Here is a 19,603-nt window from a genome sequence, read left to right on the forward strand (position 1 = left end):
AGTATAAATCTTAAAATGAAAAAGTTACCGGAGGTAACAATGCAAATGACATAGAAAAAAACAAATCTAGGACTGGCGAGTCACATTACAGACACGCCTCCGCGTCCCGAGCCCACGCAGCGACTTTGAGAAGACTCCACCTTCAGGAACAATTTCATTGGAGCTCACCTGCCCGCTCGACCCCACCCCGTTCCCTCTGCCGCATGCGCACTACATGCAAACGCCTGTGGCCTCCTCTCGTCACCTTCCCCACCCCCGAATTCCGAACTCGGATTGGCCTATTTCATGGGTCCGCCCCTTAGACCCAACCAATGTAGAAGTCGCCTCGGTGCTCCGCCCTCCCTGCCGGCAGTGTGCGGCCGCGTAGCTCGCAACCCTGGGCTGCAAGTGGGGATGGCGGCGTTTGCGGCGACTGCGGGGAGGCTGTTGGGGCTGCGTGCGGCTGGGACAGAGGGACGGTTGCTTCGGCTGCGAGGCGCGGGGCTGCAGCGGGCCTTGTTGCAGCCCGCCTCGGCCACTGGAGATGCGGCACAGAGGCGGCAGGTGGCTCACTTCACTTTCCAGCCCGACCCGGAGCCTCAGGAGTATGGTGAGCTAGGGGCTGCCCTGTCTGCTCCTGGTGCAACCCCAGACTCCCAGGCCTGTGGGCGCCTCGCCAGGAGTGCCATCCTGCTCGTGTCGGCGGCGGCCGGCAGGCTGATCTCCTTGCATCTTGGTGTAATTCCTTCCCTGCTTTCTGGAGCCTCCCCACTATAGGGTTTGATTGTAGTTTCCACCTCGCTCTATTTTTGTGACTGAGCAACCCACGAGAGGCAGCCCCTCAGAACCCTCGAGTTGGGTGAGAGGGCATGCCGCGGTCTGGAGAGGTCGAGGGTGGAGGGATGGTGCCCAGGGATCCCCTCCTTTTCTCGTTTCTCCATCCTCGCTTTCTCAGCCGTGGCCCTAGGTGTTGTCTGTTTGTCCGGAGCTGGGCCATTAACTACAGGCATTGGTATTTAAAAGAGAAAATTTTTTTCTTATTTTTAAAATGTTCTTTTATTACTTTTTTTTTTTTTTTTTTTTTTTTTTTTTTTTTTTTGCTTTGGCAGAGAAGAGGAAACGGAAGGATTAAGTAATTGAATTGATTTTTCCCAAGGTCTTAAAACAGGTTGTTCTTAGACATGGGAAAGAACCCAGGTTTTCCATTTGAGCCTAGCAATGAGCCTGTGCTGGACTAGGCTGCTATTTAGCCAAGGAGCAGGTAATTGGTGAAGGTGACTGGAAGAAGAGGCCACTAGCACTCTCATTGGTAGGAAGGGCGCTAGCAAACTCTTCACAGTATGACAATTGCATGACTTTTACCATTTCTTCTGCAAGTTTTATGTGATCTCTGAAAGATCTAGTGTTTATTATCAGAACATTGGGAACATTTACCTTTTCTTTGTCTGATAACCTCTCACATGCTAGAGTGATATTTTTGGAAGGGTGTCTGTACTTGTGAATAATAAGTGTGAACATATATTGAGTGCTTACTGTAGGCAGGTACTATGCTGAAAAATTTACATTTGTTGTTTCATTTGATGCTTAGCACAACTTTTAAAAGTGAGTAATGTTAACTGAGGTCTTGACATAGTTTGTCCAAGGTTACACAGATAAGTTAGTGATAGCTTCTGCTTTGGATTTTAATTATTCAGATTCTAGAGCTTCCATTCTAAACAATGGGCTATAATGCATGTAGAAATAATTTACTAAGAGGTGTCACACTTTTGTGAAACAGTAGATACCATGGTGAGTAGCAAGTTTTTCTCACCAACAAGATGAACCTTGAATTCTGTCTTCAAAGCAAAGAAACTTTAGCCCAATACTTAAGGAATAGAATACAGTTCTTCTTCATCCCCCACCCCCCTTCCACAACTGTGAAATTACTAAAGTCCAGGTAAAATGATAATCATGTTTATATGTTTGTTCTTATTATAAAAATAATAAACACGTGTTACATTAATTTGGACAATAGAAAAAAGTAAGAAAAAGTAATCTCACCACCCACTACTATTTGTAAATACTGCTAACATTTTGGTGTGTATCCTTTCAGGTATTTCCTTTCAGTTTAGTAGAATTAAATTTTCCTGTAATTGTAGTTGTTGTTTTTTTTTTTTTTTTCCAATATATGAAGTTTATTGTCAAATTAGTTTCCATACAACACCCATTGCTCATCCCAAAATGTGCCCTCCCCAATACCCATCACCCACCCTCCCCTCCCTCCCACCCCCCATCAACCCTCAGTTTGTTCTCAGTTTTTAAGAGTCTCTTATGCTTTGGCTCTCTTCCACTCTAACCTCTTTTTGTAATTGTAGTTTTAATACAGATAAAATCTGCATTCTTTAATCAGAGGTATTTTCCTGTATTATTGCATAATTTTCATAACCTTCTTTCGAAGACAGTGTGTTCCGTGGAGTAGAAACACTGTAGTCCAGTGGTTGAAATCTTGGCCCTAGAATCAGATTGTCCTAGGATTGGTTTTGGCCCTGCTACCTATGCCTTTGGACTACTCACTTACCCTCTATAAGCCTCAGTTTCTTTGTAAGTAAGGAATTACTAATAATATCTACTTCACAGGTTGCTATGAGGAGTAAAGACGATTTTGTACAATGTACACAAACCCAGTTTTGTCTGCTAAGAAACACTCATTAAGTGGAAACTTTTAATAATTACCATTATGCTTTTGTTTTACACTTTTGCAGTGTTATAAACAATGCGGATAGAAACGTTTGTGGATAGAAATGTTTCATGTGTCTTTTGTGTATCTGAGATTATTTCTTTAGGATAAATTCTAGGGATGAAATTTCTGACTCAAAGATATGAACAGTTTAATGGATTTTTAATGCATAGTTCAAATTATCAGTTTATATTTCCATCTGTGTGTATAGGAGGGTGAATATTGGGTGTCATGATAAAATCATGATTGTGCTGTGATACTATGATTTATAATAAGAAATACATATTGGTCTTTGTCCCCTTTTCCTGGCACAGAGCTCCTGAAACCTTTGAAATTTCTTTTGATGAGAGTAATAAAGATGTCTTGTTATGCTGATGGTAACTTTTTTGGAAGCTCCTTGTTCATCTAAGGGTGGGAGCTGGTCACTAGAGGAGTCAGTTGTGAGATTAGAGGGTTGGGACTTTCAGTTCTGGAGGTTCTGGAGGTTGAATGCATTGGATCAATCATGCCTACGTAATGAGGCGTCCTGTGGAAACTAAAAAGGATGGGATTTAGAGAGCTTTTGGGTTGGTGAATAGGTATTGGGTGAATAGAGGATTGGGGATAGTGGCATGCTCAGAGAATGTGGGAGCTCCATACCTTGCCCTATGCATCTCTTACACCAGGCTGTTCCTGAGTTACATCCTTTTATATTAAGCAAGTAATCTAGTAAGTAAAATATTTCTCTGAGTTCTGTGAGCCATTCTAGCAAATTAATTGAACCCAAAGAGAGGGCTGTTGGGACCTCCAGTCAGAAGCACAGGTGACGACCTGGATTTGCAGCTGGCCTCTGAACTGGGAGGTAGGCACAGTCTTACAAGGACTGAGCCCTTAATGTGTGGGATCCGATGGTAGCTCCAGGTCAATAGTGTCAGAATTGAGGTGAGTTGTAGGAGACTCAGCTGGTGTTGCAGAATTGCTTGGCTGTGTGTTAAAACACACACACACACACACACACACACACACACACACACAGGAATTGGTATCAGAATTGTGTGTGTGCACACATGCTTGGATATTATGTGCTCACAGCATTTTGTTCTAATATATATTTGTTTTATTTCTATTAAGGAATAGTTACCAGATATTTGTTTGCTATATTTCTTTTTTCTTATGAATTGGATGTTCCTTGTTTTTGCACATTGAAAAATTTGTATGCGTAATAATCTTTTTCTATCAATACTGATCCTATGTACCATTATTGAACAACTGCTGTATTCCACATGTGTGGTGGACATCAGTCTATAACCCTCACAGTAACCTTGTCACCTACAGAGTATTATGCTCATTTTGTAGATGGGAAAATTGAAGCTCAGAGATGTTAGTGGCCTGCCCAAGTCTGAGTAGTGGCAGGGCCAGAATTTGAACCCAAATATGTCTACCTTTAAAGTCTCCCACACTACTTTTGTGTTAATGTTTTGTATATTAAAGATATTAATGAAGATAATAACTCTTTGTCTTTCATGGATGCTGCAAATAGATTTATTTTTAAAATTTTGGTTGACACATGATAAAGACTGCTTAAATAGAGTGATGGGCAAGGTTGACTCTGAGGAGGTGACATTTAAACTTCACTGTGAGGAATGACAAAGGAACTACCTCCACAAAGACCAGGGTAGAACAGTCTTTTCCTGAAAGAAATAAGGACAAAGAATGATGAAATCCCTGAGGTGAGGTAAGCTTGTTCACTGGTGACCAGGGAAAGCCATGACCGTTGGGGAGATAGGCAGCTCTCAGAAAGATAGGCAGTTGTTCAAGGTAATGAAGAGTCCTCTTTGTGAGAATGAAGGTCTTCTTTCCAGTATTAGAATTTGTAGAGAAGGGAACAACACAAGTAAAGAGAGGCTAGAAAGCCTAGGGTTTTATGAGGAATGAGAAGTAGTGATTTTATCTAGAGGAAAAAGGGGAGGGGTAGAAATAAGTTTGGAAAGCCAGAAAAAAGGTTGGGGGGGGGGCGTGGAGAAAAGATTGAATGTGGCTAATGTAGCTGACACTGTGCCGAGTGCATTACACACAGGTTCGGATTTTATTCTGTGGGCTGTGGAGGGCCGTTGATTGTTTATAGGCAAGAGAGTGACTTGACGTGTGCTTGAATGAGATTCTTGGGAGAGTTTATAGATTTGATTAGGAAAGTAAGGAGGCAGAGATCAGTTAGAGGGATGTTGTACTGTCCATGAGAGAGTATGTAATTGTTTAAACTTGGGGAGTGCCAATGGGAATAGTTGTGTTTTCGAAGGAATTGGCTGCATTTGGTGCTGTTTTGCCCGTGGGGGCTAAGAGAAAGGGGTATCAAAGATGACTTTGCCATTTCTAGCCCGGGAGGCTGAAAGGATGGTAGAGTAGTGGTATCACTCAAACAAATGAGGGATACTGGGGGAGAGGAGAGTGGTTTTGAAGAGAGGATGACTTAGGTTTGGATATGTTGATTGGATGTCTTAGTCCTTTTGGGCTGCTGTAACAAAATACCATAGGCTGGTGGCTTGTAAACAACAGTAATTTATTTTTCACAGTTCTAGAGGCTGGGAAGTCCAAGGTCAAGGCATTGACAGATTCTATGTCTGGTGAGGCCCCGCTTTCTGGTTCTCAGTCAGCTGTCTCATCACTGTGACATTGTATATAATGGAAAGAGTGAGGGAGCTCTGTGGGGTCTCTTTCTAAGGGCACAAATCTCTTTCAGCAGGGCTCCACCTTCATGACCTATTCATCACCCAAAGAACCCCCCCCTCCAAGTACCATTATATTGGGGATGAGGTTTCAACATATGAATTTGGGAGGGGAACACAAACATTTATTCTATAGCATTGGCAGTGTTGACAGAATATAGCATCCTGAGGTCGGCTAGTCTGAGTGCTAGTCTGGCTCCAAAACAACCATGTCAAAAGTTGGGACCTTTGAGACTAGATAATTCTCTTCATATCTCTTTTCTCAGTCTTACCAGAATTGCCCCCAACTGTGTCCTTCCTTTTTTCTCTTCCTACTGTGTTTCCTTATTCTTTATCATTGCTCATCCATACTTCTCCACGGCACCCCACCAAATGATAATAATGATGACAGAAGACACTTTTATAAGAGGTCACCTGGTACCAAGCACTATTCTGAGTGCCTTTCATGTAGCAATTCGTTTAATCCTCATATAACAGTGCTGTGGCAGATATCCTATTATCAACCATATTTTACAATGAAGAAACTTAGATACAAAGAGGTTAAACTTCTACTTTTTGACACTTGGGTGATGGGTATTAAGAAGAGCACTGGTTGTGATGAGCACTGGGTGTTTTATGGGAGTGATAAATCACATGAAGCGAATATGACACTGTATGTTAACTCACTGGAATTTAAATATAAACTTGGAAAAAAAACCCCAAACTTCCCCAAGTGACACTATCTGTATGAGGTGAAGCCAGGCTTCATTTTTAAGTAGTGTGCTCAGTTTGCTCTAAGAGGCCATGTCCCTGAGCACTCAACCACACTGTCTTTTGTGTTATTCGTACAATTTCTTCACACCACACTTTGCCCGCTCTTAACCCTACCTCAAACCTGGCTTTCCCCAAATTTGTTGCATCTTTTGTGTCTCATTTGAACAGAGACTCCTGTCCTCCTTTATTACTGTTATTTACCCACCTTCAAGTTTCTTTACTTATGGTCCAGGAACTTGCTTATTAGTTTCTCACCTCATCCCCGCACCTTGTTTTCATTTCCAGTGTCCAACACATTGATTCAGTAATTCTATACACTACTCAGTGTTCACCCAGATAAGTAAGGTCACAATCTGTCAGCATACACCATTATTACAGTATTATTGACTGTATTTCCTCTGCTCTATTTTTCATCCCATTCGTACTCCATTTTTGCTATCATTTGGGAAATTGCAACTTTCTGGAGGCACTGTTGCACGGAAGCTGAGAGCTGGGGTTCTTGAGTCAAACGTGCCTAAATTTGAGCCCCACTTTACAACTTAGCATTGTAAGATTGGCCGGGTTTATTAGCCTTCGTAAGCTTTCTTTTCTTCATCTGTTCTGCCTCAAAGCATTGCTGGGGGGACCCAGCGAGGTAAGTCATGTAATTATTGGTGCCTGTACTGGTTGTGCTAGATTCGGTTTCCTGATTCTAGAGTAGATGCTCTTAAATATTTGACCTTTGATAGTAATCATCTCGCTGAATTCCCACACTGGCCCTAGACATTAGATATTATTCCTGTTTTATGGAGTAGGCAATGGAGTGTCAGTGGTTAAGTAACTTTCCCAGTGGCCTCACAGATTCCAGGCCAGGCCTGCATGATTATGCCAGTGTGTGTGCTGCCTTCATTGCTCTGTGTTGCTCCCCAAGAACACATCTGGGCCTCTCCCTGCCCCTGATTTTAGACATTGTGTGTATGCGTGTAGGTTTCTTTATTCATTCTGTGCATTTTAGTTTTCTTCTGGCTGCCAAACTTTGTGCTAGGTGCTTAGCACAAAACACAAATGTGGATATGGACCTGTCCTCATGGAATTTAAGTCTAGTGGGGGAGATGGACGAAAAATAGCAAGTAAACGCATACTTAAATCAATCCCAATTGCAATAAATGCCCTGTAAGACATGTTCAGGTGCTGGGAAAGAGAATAATAGAGACCTAACAAGGCCCCTAAGAAGAGGTTAGTATTTGACCAGCCTCTAAGCGATCAGGAAAGAGTATCCAAGGAGGTGTGAAGGAGGTGCCAGGCAGAGGACCCAACATGCGTGAAGGTTCTGATGTAGCAGGGAGCTTGCTGTGGTGGAGCTGAGAGAAGACTCAGGTGGTGAGCCTTGGGGACAGTAGTGCAAAATAGGGCTTTTGAAATGAACAAGGATGAGATCAAGCAGGGCTTTGTGGATGTGATGAGGAGTAGGGCTTTATTCCACGTGCAGTCAGAGAACTTGGAAGAATTTTGAGCAGAGCAGTAACATATGACATGCATTGCTTTTTAGGACTTCTTATAGCAGCTCTTTGATGAATGAGGGATGAAGGAGTAGAAGTGAGGAGGTGGTACTCTGGTCTGAATATATCATTTCCCCATTACTATGTTGAAGCCCTAATCCCCAGTGTGATTGTATTTGGAGATGGGGTCCTTGGGAAGTAATTAGGTCATGAGGGTGGAGGCTTCGTTAATGGGATTAGAACCCTTATAAGAAAAGACACAAGAGAGATTATCTCTCTACCTTGTGAGGATACAGCAAGAAGATGGCCTTCTGCAAACTAGAAAGAGGGTTTTCATCAGGAACTCACCTTGATTTTGGATTTGGCAACCCCCCAAACAGTGAGAGATAAGTTTCTGTCGTTTAAGCCACTCAATCTGTGTGGTATTTTGTTACAGAGGCCAGCGCTGACTAAGGCCGTTAGGAGATGTTTTTCAGAAACAGGAAAGACATGGTGAGTTCTGGAATTAGGACATGGTTGGTAGTACTAGACTTTAAGCTATATGTTGGAAGTAGTATATTTGGAAGCTGGATTGGATGGATTGAATATAAGGAATGAATAAAAGGAAGACATTCAAGGATACTTCCTCAATTTCTGGCCTGGATGCTTGGGTGGAGGATAGTGCTGTTTGCTGAGATGCAGAAGACTGGTTTTGGGAGCAGACATCAAGCCTTCGGTTGTGTGCTTACTGAGTTAGAAAAGCCTGACACCCGAGTGGGGAATTGGTGATGGTTGGATATAAATCAGGAATTCAGAGGAGGAGTCTGGATTAGAGATACTCATTTGCGAGTGACCAGCATACAGAAGAGTTTAAAAAGCATTTAGAGACTGAGGAGAGAAGTGTCCAGCTAAAGGGAGGGAAACAACTGTAGTTTGTTATACCATGACATGAGTTACCAGGTGCCCTGAGATGGGGACCCAGGGCTCCTAGCCATAGTTTCTTCAACTTTAAGGCTTTCTTAGGTCCTCCCAATGTTGGCCTTCGGTGGCAGCCCCCTCCCCCTTTACTAGCATCTTAAAAAGGCATTTGTGCTTATAGATCCTTCATTTATATTTTAATATAAAAGGTCCTGTCTCTCATATTTGAATGTTCCATGAAACTTACTTTATGGGTTAGAGTTTGGGAAACCCCATAGTAGGGATTAGAGTGGGTTAGAGGTACATTTCTGGCACATAGAAAGGGATTCCTGAAGAACAGGCATCTGGAGGGATGGAAGAAGTTCTGTTGGATGAAAATAGGTAGTTTCTTAGGCATCTTTCCATTTTACAGTGTGGTTAATGCCAGATTATGCCACTAAAATCATCCATCATGCTTCAACAAGCATATACTGATGGTCGTGTTTGTGTTAGGCACTAAATGCTGAGGTTTCTAAGGAATATGACATGAAAATGCTGTAATACACATCAAGGACTAGGCAGCTCCGAGGAGGGCCAGTGCTGAATGTGCTGGCAGAAACTTTGGTTTCTGAAAGTAGACCCTAACTTTCCCTATCATAGCTGTGTATTTTTTTAAAATGTTTATTCTGAGAGAGAGAGAGAGAGAGAGTGAGTGAGTGTACATGAGTCGGAGGGGGGGTGGGGAGGGACAGAGAGAGAGGGAGAGAGAATCCCAAGCAGGCTCTGTGCTTACAGTGCAGAGCCCAACGGGGGCTCAGTCCCACCAACCACGATGACCTGAGCTGAAATCAAGAGTCAGATGCTTAACCGATTGAGCCACCCAGGTGCCCCCATAGCTGTGTATTTTTATTTGTTCAGGATCTAGCTACAAACATACTTACTGTTAAACATGCCCTGCTGTTGACCTGATTTATTTCTAGAGACTGCTCCTCGGGCACTCATTTGCCATTTTTGTCTTACATGCTCTAGCTGTGTGGAAGGCTTCTGTCTTCAATGCTACTGCATACTGAGTAGTTACTCAGAATAACTGAAGATGCCATAGCAGTATCACTTCTGCCTCATTCCCCTGCTCCTGCAGTCTGACTTTGAATTGTAACACTGGTAGATGTTTTATCCAACTGTATTTCTTTCTCTTTAAGCAGTCCATTAGCAATATGCTTTGTAGATTTTATCTTTATTGAACCAGCCTCATATGTTCATTTGTGCGGTCATTCCACAAATATTTATTGAGCACCTGCTACATGTCAGACATTGTTATGAGCACTAAGCATATACCTCTGATCAAAAACAGATAGGAATCCCTGACCTCTTACGGCTCATGTTGTATTGTGTTCCTATTGTGTTCTGACCCTGCATTACCTGCCACTTTATCTTTGCAGCAGTGGTGATGGCCTATTTTTTCACATGCTCTACTTAGGATAATTTTGAGTGAGTAGCTCACTTCTAGCCATAAAGCTGTGTCTTACCAATGGGTGCCCATTAGCTTGTATCCTTGACTAGGGAAGTTGAACTGCTATGTATATTTTTGTTTTGTTATAATTTTTTATCTGGGAAAGAAGAGATGTCAGTCTGGTTTAGCAGCTTTTTATTAATATTGGTAATTGCATGATTGGGCAGCAGTGTTGAATAATTTTTAAGTGCTCATAGTTACATGTGCTACAGGCACATACTTTGTCATGAGGAACCATAGGCATGTCTTACCATGGTCTTTAATGTAACCTGTTGGAGAATAAGTAATTCTAAGGGAAATAAATATTTAAAATGATGTTACCTGTGAATAATTTGTGATTTCTTCCTGACCCATTCACAGACCATACTGCCACTTTAAAAATAATTGGGAGTAGATGTTACTATATTAAAATTATTTAAATCTTTTAAAAACATCTGGTAGAATAGCAGTTAATCCAACCCCCTAAAATTTTGAATCTATTTGAAAAATATTCAAGAGTAGAAGTTTTTGTGCTTACATGGAAATAAAACCTTTAAATACTCTTTACATTGTTTTCATACAAGATGAGTCAATTCTTGGTGGTAATTAAGCAATACTTTCCAGATTTACTTGGTATGTTTTTTTATTGTTAAAGTCTTTGCTTTCTTTGTAACTAAAACTTGTTGAATAGCGATGAAATAAGATGTCTCGGAGGCATTCAGGATTAATTCAGATGGTCAGCATACTTGAAATAAATATCACCTTAGGTGTTTAGGCATTTTTATCCTCCTTAGCTCCTTAGCTATGAAAATCATAGTAGACAAAAAAAAAAAAAATCTGCCTTTAGGAAATGTATGAAATGGGAGAAGGAATGGGAATATCATGGCAGTCAGAAAAAAAGTTTGCCCTAAACCATTATCATCTGATGCTGGGTACCAATAAACACTATTAAAGAGTTTTTATAGAATGGAGAAGGATTTAAGGCAAGCATCTATTTAAATGATATAGCCTTAGCCTGAAGAAAAATAAATTTTGAAGTTATCACAGACATGTGGTTTGCTTATGTGTCCTTTGGTGTAGATGGCATAACAGTACTGTACTTTCTTGAATGAATTCCCATTATCCCCACCAAAAATAAGAGTAGAAACAGGACTTTATTCTTGGCACAGATGGCAGCAGGGCATTTTTGAGTGGATATTGCCAAGACTTGAAGCCTGGGCATTCAGCAGTGCGGAAGGGTCAGAGCAGTTAAGAGAAGGTTGAGCGTCAGTGGATATTGGGAGATGGAAGATGTCATAGATCAGAGCCTGCTGTGGATCCAGGCTGGGCTTGGGACAAAGATGAGTCTTCAAGAAAAGGGTGAGTGACCAGCATGTGTCATGGCCAGAGCGTTGATGGCAACAGCACTAGCTGTTGTGACCCACATTGTGAATTAGATCTTGGCTTTTGGGACACAGCAAGTTACCAAGGAGTACAGAGGTTAGATGGGACAGTACTCAGGGTAATTAGCGGTATTCAAGGGATTTGCTAGCAGCATGGCTAGCTATGGGTTAACGTGAAGATGGCCTGTGGATCAGAGAAGATTCAGGCAGAAGCCTCTCTCCATCCTGAAGAGTACTTTTGGAGAGGAGCTGACCTAAAGTTCTGGGATGTCTGTAGGTCCTGGGCAGCACCAAGACTTAAAGCTCTAAAGTATGATGTTTCTGAGTTCCAACATTTGGAACTTTATTAAACAAAGTTTTCTACCGTTCAGAATAATGCCAAAGTCAAGATGAAGGGCATGGAAAAAGTCCAGATTCTAATAATAAATAACTCATATTTGTTCAGCACTTACTGTGTTTGGGCACTGTTCTAACTTTACATGTATTGTTACATTTAACCATCCTATCTGTCTATTTAGGGAACTAGAAGTTGGCTTGCAGAGAGTCTACTTGAGCAGTGAGACAGAAGGAAGGACCAAGTCTGGTGTGTTGAGGCATGGGATTATAGTATTCTCTAAACACCAGCCTTCCTCATTCTTCCTCATTGTTTTATGGCCCATGACCATTTGCTGTTACTGGCATATTTAACATGTGCCTTGAGTCACGTGTATTTGTCAGGGATTTACACATACACACACACACACACACACACACACACACTTATGTAATGTTTATATACTTTTGAGAGAGAGTGAGAGAGAGAGAGAGAGAGAGAGAGTGTGTATGTGTGTGTGAGTTGGGGAGAGGCAGAGAGAGAAGGAGACACAGAACCTGAAGCAGGCTCCAGGCTTTGAGTGGTCAGCACAGAGCCCAGTGCAGGGTTTGAACCCACGAACCTTGAGATCATGGCCTGAGCTAAAGTCAGACGCTCAACTGACTGAGCCGCCAAGGTACCCCTAGGTTTTATATTCTTAACACCTGTACAGAATATAATCTCAGACCACTTTCACTCTGGCTGGTTATCTTTTCTGGCTTTTATTTATGGTCTACACACACTTGGTGACTGGATTATATTCATTTTTCCTTTTTTATACTTGTTTTTTAATTGTTTAATATGTGTCACTTTTGCTTCGTCGTCAAGCTCCGAAGCCTGTATTGCTTTTGTAATTTCTACAGAACCAGCATCATTGTGAATAATCCAATAAATTCACATAGTATATTCTATACTTTCTTTTCTACATTGATTTTAATCATGTTGTAATCAACTGTTAAGAAACTGGTTATTTTTAATATACTTTACAATGTAGGAAATGTTACTTAAATTTTTTTTTTTTTTTTTTTAATTTTCACAGGGCAAACTCAGAAAATGAATCTTTTCCAGGCGATAACAAGTGCCTTGGATAACTCATTGGCTAAAGATCCTACTGCAGGTAAAATTCCTTTCTGCTTGACTACGGTAGCTGTGTTAATTCAGAATCAAAAATTTGCTGGAAATCTTGAGTCTGGAGCTCAGTGGTTAACATTACATTTACCTGAAATTTTTTAAAAGATCTGATCAAATGATTAAGGTTATCAGATCATGCTATTAACACATTTTTTAAATTAATTCATGGTGAATTAGTTCTGATGTATATCTAACATCTTCAAGTCAACTTTTCCCCATAGTATGTGTGGTTTTGATATTATATTAATACTTTCTGGATTAATACCTACTGGGTACTTCTGTTTCTTCAGCATATAAAAAAATGGGAAGTACCACTTCATTCAGATTTATGAATCTGTTTATGAAATGAAGATTTGATTCCATGCTTTCCTTTGAAATACATTGTCATTCAACTTAAGATATTTTGGAAATAACTGTAATAAATAAGTAGCTTATCAAATTTAGTCATTGATATAAAAACAGTTGTCCTGCTGTATGTTTTCTAAATTTGATTGGCTTTACTTATATGTATTAGTATATATCAATATATATATATTTGGTATACCTTGGGCTTCCACTTGAAAATCCCTAGTTTTTATTATTAAGTTTTTTAAATGTTTTATCATTTGTTTTTGAGAGAAAGACAGAGTATGAGCAGGGGAGGGGCAGAGAGAGAGGGAGACACAGAATCTGAAGCAGCCTCCAGCTCCGAGCTGTCAGCACAGAGCCTGATGTGGGGCTCAAACTCACAAGCTGTGAGATCATGACCTAAGCCAGAGTCAGACACTTAACTGACTGAGCCACCCAGGTGCCCCTGAAAATCCCTAGTTTTAAGGTCAAGTGAAGAACGGGTTATTTTGTTAGGAGAAAGTAAGAACTATAATAGTGGATGATTAGATTTTGCTTTGTTTGAATGCTATCTGAGAATGATCTTGAGTAAATAAGGGTGAATTGTTTCCTTGAGGTTCACAGAGCTGGTCAGGTGCATATATAGGAATAGAATTCACCTCTGTGAACACCCATTTTTATTTTCTTTGCCTTGCTCATTATGTCCCACCATACTTGCCTCCTTTTACTTGATTTAAGTCCTTTTCCTATTTGTAACTGTTCTCTCAGCTTGGGATATTTTTCCTTCAGCCCTTCAGAGTGTTGACTTTTATTATATACCATATATGAAAGAAAACAACCATTGGCCAGACACTCAGGAGGCTGGAGTGTGAGTCATAGTTCTGCCTCTTGCTTTCTTTCTGACTTGTCAAGTTACTTTACTACTTCTCTGGCTTCATTTTCTTCATGGGTAAAACAAAATGACATCCTAGATTGGTGGTTCTTAATCAGTTGGGATGATTTTAATCCCCCTTCCTCCTCTCATGTTTAACAAAGTCTCCAGACACTCTTGGCTGTCAGGACTGTGTGTGTGTGGGGGGGCAACTGTCATCCATGGGATAGGGGGCAGGGATACTGCTGTATATCTACAATGTATAGAATAGGCTGTTACAAGAAAAGAATTATCCAGTCCAGAACGTCAGTAATGTTGAAGTTTAGAAACCTAATTTTAAACCTTTGATCTATTTCTGTTTTCTGCTTTAAAATGTAAACATTGAAATTACTTATTTTTCATTGTTAGTGTAATTTAGGGATTATCAAATAAAATATGTTCTTTAAACATTGTTTTTCAGTAATATTTGGTGAAGATGTTGCCTTTGGTGGAGTCTTTAGATGTACTGTTGGCTTGCGAGACAAATATGGTAAGTTAACATCTTTATATGTGAATAGTATTCCTGTATAACTTTTATTTAAGTATCTTGAAAATAGAGAATATTCCTGTTGAATTGTTCGCCATATCTTTATTGTATAAATAGTTGTCGGTTTTGTTTTTGCATTTGTTTTTTTCCATCCATAGAATCCTTTGGTCTAGAGTTCTTCCAATGTGTTCTAACTGTAGCATCCCTGACCTGGTTCATATTACACATATTATGGATGCCAAAATAATCGTAGTTAAATGTATTGTTTATTATGTCATTCAAATCCAGGAAGCTTTCATCTCTTACTACTGCCTACCTTAGCCATTTTCACTTCCATTGCCTCTAGTTCAAGATTGTGCCTGATTGGTCTCTGTTAATAGATTTCATCTTTTATTACCTGTACTAATCACGGTTCTCCAGAGAATTAGAAGCATTAGGATATATCTGCATAACTATATCTATATATGTGTGTGTATATAGGTATTATATATGCATCTATATCTATTTGTATGTATATGTACCTCTGTATATTTATAATCTATGTCTATACCTGTATCTATATGCCTTTACCTATATCTATATTGAGAGAGAGAAATTTATTTTTTAAGGAATTGACTCACACAGTGAGGGGGCTGGCAAGTCTGAAATCTGTAGGGTAAGCCAGCAAGCTGGAAACCCAGGCAGCGTTTCTGTGTTGCAGTCTTCAATCTGAATTTCTTCTTGTTTGGGAGACCTGCCTCTTCTCCCAAGGCCTTCAAATAATTGGGTGAGGCCCATCGTATTATGAAGACTCATCCGCTTCACTGAAAGTCTACTGATTTAAATGTTAATCACATCTAAAAAATACTCTCATAGTAATATCTACGCTGGTCTTCGACCAAATAACTGGGCACCATCACTTAGCCAAGTTGACCCATAAATTAATGGTCCCATTATCCTTCCAGATATTTTACCTCGGCTGATCAATGCCTTTTGCTTGGCATGTGATTGATTTCTGTCTATTGCTTTCACTTATTTCATTTGACTCAGACTTCAAACTGTTAGAGTACATTTTGGCCCATCCCAACACCCCCCACTCCTGCCCTGCCCTGACTTGCTGTGTAAGGAATGTATTTCAACTCCTTATTGTTAGGGGTGACTTTGAGGTGATTTGACTTCATTCATTTCTTCTCTGAGTCTTAACTGATCTGGAAGTCAGCAAAGCACTTATGTTTAGGGGGAGGAGTTCACTCCTACCTTTCTTCTTACCTTTGCCACTGCCCTCTGAAGCTCATGGGTGGATGCAAGTAAGGAGGGAGGGTCTTTCCGATATTTTTTTCCTAATTGTTGTTCCTTCTTGTTCTACTCTTCTCTGAGGTTATATTATATTTGGATCCAAGATACCATGGCATGGCCCATCTTGTTTACCAGGAAGCCCTTTTCTCTTTATAGCAGGTTGATTTTCTGAGTCCTGTCCCTCTGTTGTCTCCTGTTTCTAACAGCTGTTTAGATTTTGAGATGGTTGGGCCAATCTCGACTACCTCACACTATCTCAGTTAGTTCCAGCGAATTCAGACTCCGACAAACTTTAGCTCTTAAAAAAAATTAAAAACCTTTAAACATTTGATTTCAAAAGCAATGCATATGCATTGTAGAAAATATGGAAAATATAGAAAAGCATAAAGGAGAACATAAAAATTGTCCATACTTCTAAAGTATGAAAAAAAACAATGGTACCCATCTTGATGCACACACTTCTAGACCATATTTGAATATATCTGAGTATATTTGCATATAGTAACTAATGTTTAAAACATAGAATTATACTTTTGTTTTCTTCTTAGGATTTTCAGCTCTGTTTACATTGCCCATCAGTTCTTACATACTGTTTACTTTATGCACTGGAGCCCTTAGCGCATTAATTATGGTTGTTCTAAATTCCTGGTCTGGTAATTCCAATCCCTGCCATGTCTGGTTCTGTTGCTTACTCTGTCTCTTCGAATTGTGATTTTTGGTTTTTGGTTTGCCTTGTAATTTTCTCTTGATAGCTAGACATGATGCGCTGGGTAAAAGGAATTGCTGTACATAGGCATTTAGGGATGCGGGAGTGAGGTGTATGGGGATGGAAGCATTATATAGCCTTGTGATAGGTCTAAGTCCTTTATTGAGCTGATGCCTCTGGACTGTGAACTTCACAAGTGTTTTTTCTTCCCTGTCAGGTGGGACAGGATGGATGGAGCTGACTAGAGTTGGCCATTTTCCTTTTCCCATGTCAATTACACTAATTATACATACCCAGCAGATTAGGCTCTAGTCAACTGGTTTCACTTGAGGTCAGGCCTTTTTAAGAAGGGGGTGCTGTGGGGCACGTGGGTGGCTCAGTAGGTTGAGTGTCCAACTTTGGTTCAGGTCATAAACTTGCAGTTTGTGAGTTCAAGCCCTGCATTGGGCTTGCTACTGTCAGCTCAGAGCCCACTTCGAATCCTCTGTTGCCCTCACTCTCTGCCCCTCCCCCGCTCATGCTCATGCTCTCTCTCAAAAATAAATAAACATTACAAAAAAAAAAAAAAAAAAGGGAGTGCTGTGGCAAGTTTCAAAATGGCTCCTTGTCCGCTTCCCCAGCTGGAAGCAACAGGGGATTTTTCTCCGATGTTTATCAGAGCTCCTGGAGGAGAGCCTCATAGAACTGTGGAGGCCTCTCTCTGACTGGATTCCTTGGAATTTTTAACTCTCAGACTTGTACACACTGAACCTCCATCAATTCCTCAAGTACAGTTCAAGTTTTCCTATCCTGGCACTGGCTCTTGCAGTGGTTTTTGCTCGTCAGTCTCTGCTCTGGTAAGTCAAATTCCCTATATTCATCTGTCTGTCTCTTTAGTCTTGAGGACAACAGTTTGCTCTGTGTCGTCCCTTGCCTTGTGGGCAAGAGTTGTTGATTTTTTAGTCTGTTCAGCTTTTCGCTTGCTGTTAGGACAGAGTGGCTACTTCCAAGCTCTTTGCATGTGGAACTGGAAACCAGAGGTCAAATTATACTTTTGTTTACTTAGTCTTGTCTACATCTGGTGTAGCTATGCTTCTGAGCAGATTCTAGCCCTCACTAGTCTGTCTTGCCTTAGCCAATGTGGTAACATGCCGAGCGCTTGTTTAAGCTGGCGAGTCTTCTGTTGGTTGTCTGCCAGGTTCTCTCTCATCCATGGTGCTCTTCTCACTGTACCCATTCTGTCTGGGGCATTTCATCCACGTCCCCCACTACTCACACACAAGTGACTTCAGATTTTCTAAATCCAGTCTAGACCTCTGGCTTGGGCTTCAGATCTGTGTATTCATTGTTCCACGGTACACCTTCACCTCAGTGTTCCAGCCACTTCAAACTCAGCATTTCCAAACTCCGGTTTTCAAACTCCACCCAGCAAATCCACGGCTCCCACTGCATTTCCTGTCTCAGTGAACATACCACTATCCATTCAGTTACCTGAGCCAGAAACTGGGGGAATTCTAGTCTCTTCCTCCTTTCTCATTCTTCACCCCCAGTCACGTCCTACAAATTCATCTTCACAGCTTGTCTCTGATATGGTCTCTGTATTCTTGCTTCCCTGGTCTGCTTTCAGATCCTTAATCCTCCCTGCTTAGACATTTTTACCCCTTTTCTTAGCAGTCACCCTCCCTCCAGTCCCTACTTTGCTGTGATAATTCTAAAAGGCACATTTCTTGGTGGGATGTACAAAAGACTGAGCTCTGCCCTCTACCTACCTACCTAACCTCATTCATTGTATTCTTTTTTTTTTTAATTCATTTTATTCTTTAAAAAAATTTTTATTTTATGTTTATTCATTTTTGAAATACAGAGAGAGAGCACAAGCAGGGGTGGAGCAGAGAGAGAGGGGGACACAATCTGAAGCAGGCTTCAGGCTCTGAGCTGTCAGCACAGAGCCCGACGCGAGGCTCGAACTCACGAACCGTGAGATCATGACCTGAGTCGAAGTCGGATGCTCAACCGACTGAGCCACCCAGGCACCCCTAATTCATTTTATTCTTTACCCATATTGAATTGCTAGATGTTTTCTCTGAGCCTCTGCCTTTTGTTCCATCTCTCTTCCTTTGCACACACCATTTGGATCTTTCTCTCCCATCTGATTACCTGGTAAGCTCCAATTTTGCCTTCAGAAGCTTCCTCTCTGGAGCTCTTCCTGACCCTCCCAAACAAACCCAAGTGCTAGTTTTCACTGTTCAGATTTCATGTTTTTCACATATTGCAGGTTGCATTGCAGTTGCGTCCCTACCGGATCTCTGCAGCGGACAACTTCAGGAAGGCAACAGATATTTAAGTCATCTGTGCATCCCTAGCTCCTAATATTGTGTCTGGCAGTACTTATTAAGTGAATGTGGTTCACCCTCTCACCAAGACAGTGGCCTATTGCCTGGGAGAGGGGATTTCCTTATCTCCCTTTAATGATGTTGGTTAGTCTGATTATTTTTCTTTTAAAAAGGTTAAAACAGGGAGAAACTCTCACTTGAAAAAGTCCTCTACTCCTAGAGGGCACCTGCAGATTTATGTTTCTACGACAGGGGGTTGAGCTAATTAAGGGCTAGCTTTTTTAGCTTTATTGTCAGCAGCTGCTGTGAGTTTTTCTAAGCACTTTAGGACTATGACTTGAAGTTTTGAATAATTCCAGGTTGATCAATGTGAACAATTAAATCACCAGCTCTGTGTAATGAGAAGGAGTGAGCTTCAATTTTTAAGAGTAAAGAATAAAGGGAATGGTGGAGAGAAATATATTAGAATAGAACTTTTTCTGTATTAAAAAAAATGGCATGTATCTTTTAAAAATAATTCTCTGCCCTTTTGAGTACAGGCCAGGGTGTTTAGCTATACAAAGGCATGTTTGTATTTTTTGAAGTTAAAAGCATTTGTATTTAAAAGATTATATTGATATAGTTGAATGCATTGCTTTAAATGGCATAGCAAAGAACATCTTGCAAGGAATTGTTTAGCTTTCTGGGGAGGAGCTGAGTGTTGAGAGAATGGATCACAGTCGGTAGGT

At 40.8% G+C, this 19,603-nt stretch overlaps 1 protein-coding gene across 4 annotated transcripts in view; it reads left to right on the forward strand.

Moving 5' to 3' along the window:
• Positions 1-311: 311 nt before the first annotated feature.
• The window catches only part of BCKDHB (branched chain keto acid dehydrogenase E1 subunit beta), a 205,007-nt gene continuing 185,715 nt past the window's right edge, over positions 312-19,603 (forward strand). For 2 of the 4 annotated variants that reach the window (XR_006717361.1, XR_006717360.1), the window contains exons 1-3: positions 335-589; positions 12,767-12,844; positions 14,517-14,585. Coding sequence is in view for 2 of the 4 variants with exons in the window: in XM_045498874.1 (XP_045354830.1) it covers positions 394-589; positions 12,767-12,844; positions 14,517-14,585 (343 nt within the window). In the remaining 2 variants the exon portion in view is untranslated. Of the gene's footprint in view, positions 590-12,766; positions 12,845-14,516; positions 14,586-19,603 lie in introns of all 4 variants that reach the window. The other 2 variants (XM_045498874.1, XM_045498875.1) reach the window with 2 other exon arrangements.

Source organism: Leopardus geoffroyi, chromosome B2 (assembly GCF_018350155.1).
Source record: "Leopardus geoffroyi isolate Oge1 chromosome B2, O.geoffroyi_Oge1_pat1.0, whole genome shotgun sequence".
NCBI classification, from domain to species: Eukaryota; Metazoa; Chordata; class Mammalia; order Carnivora; family Felidae; genus Leopardus; species Leopardus geoffroyi.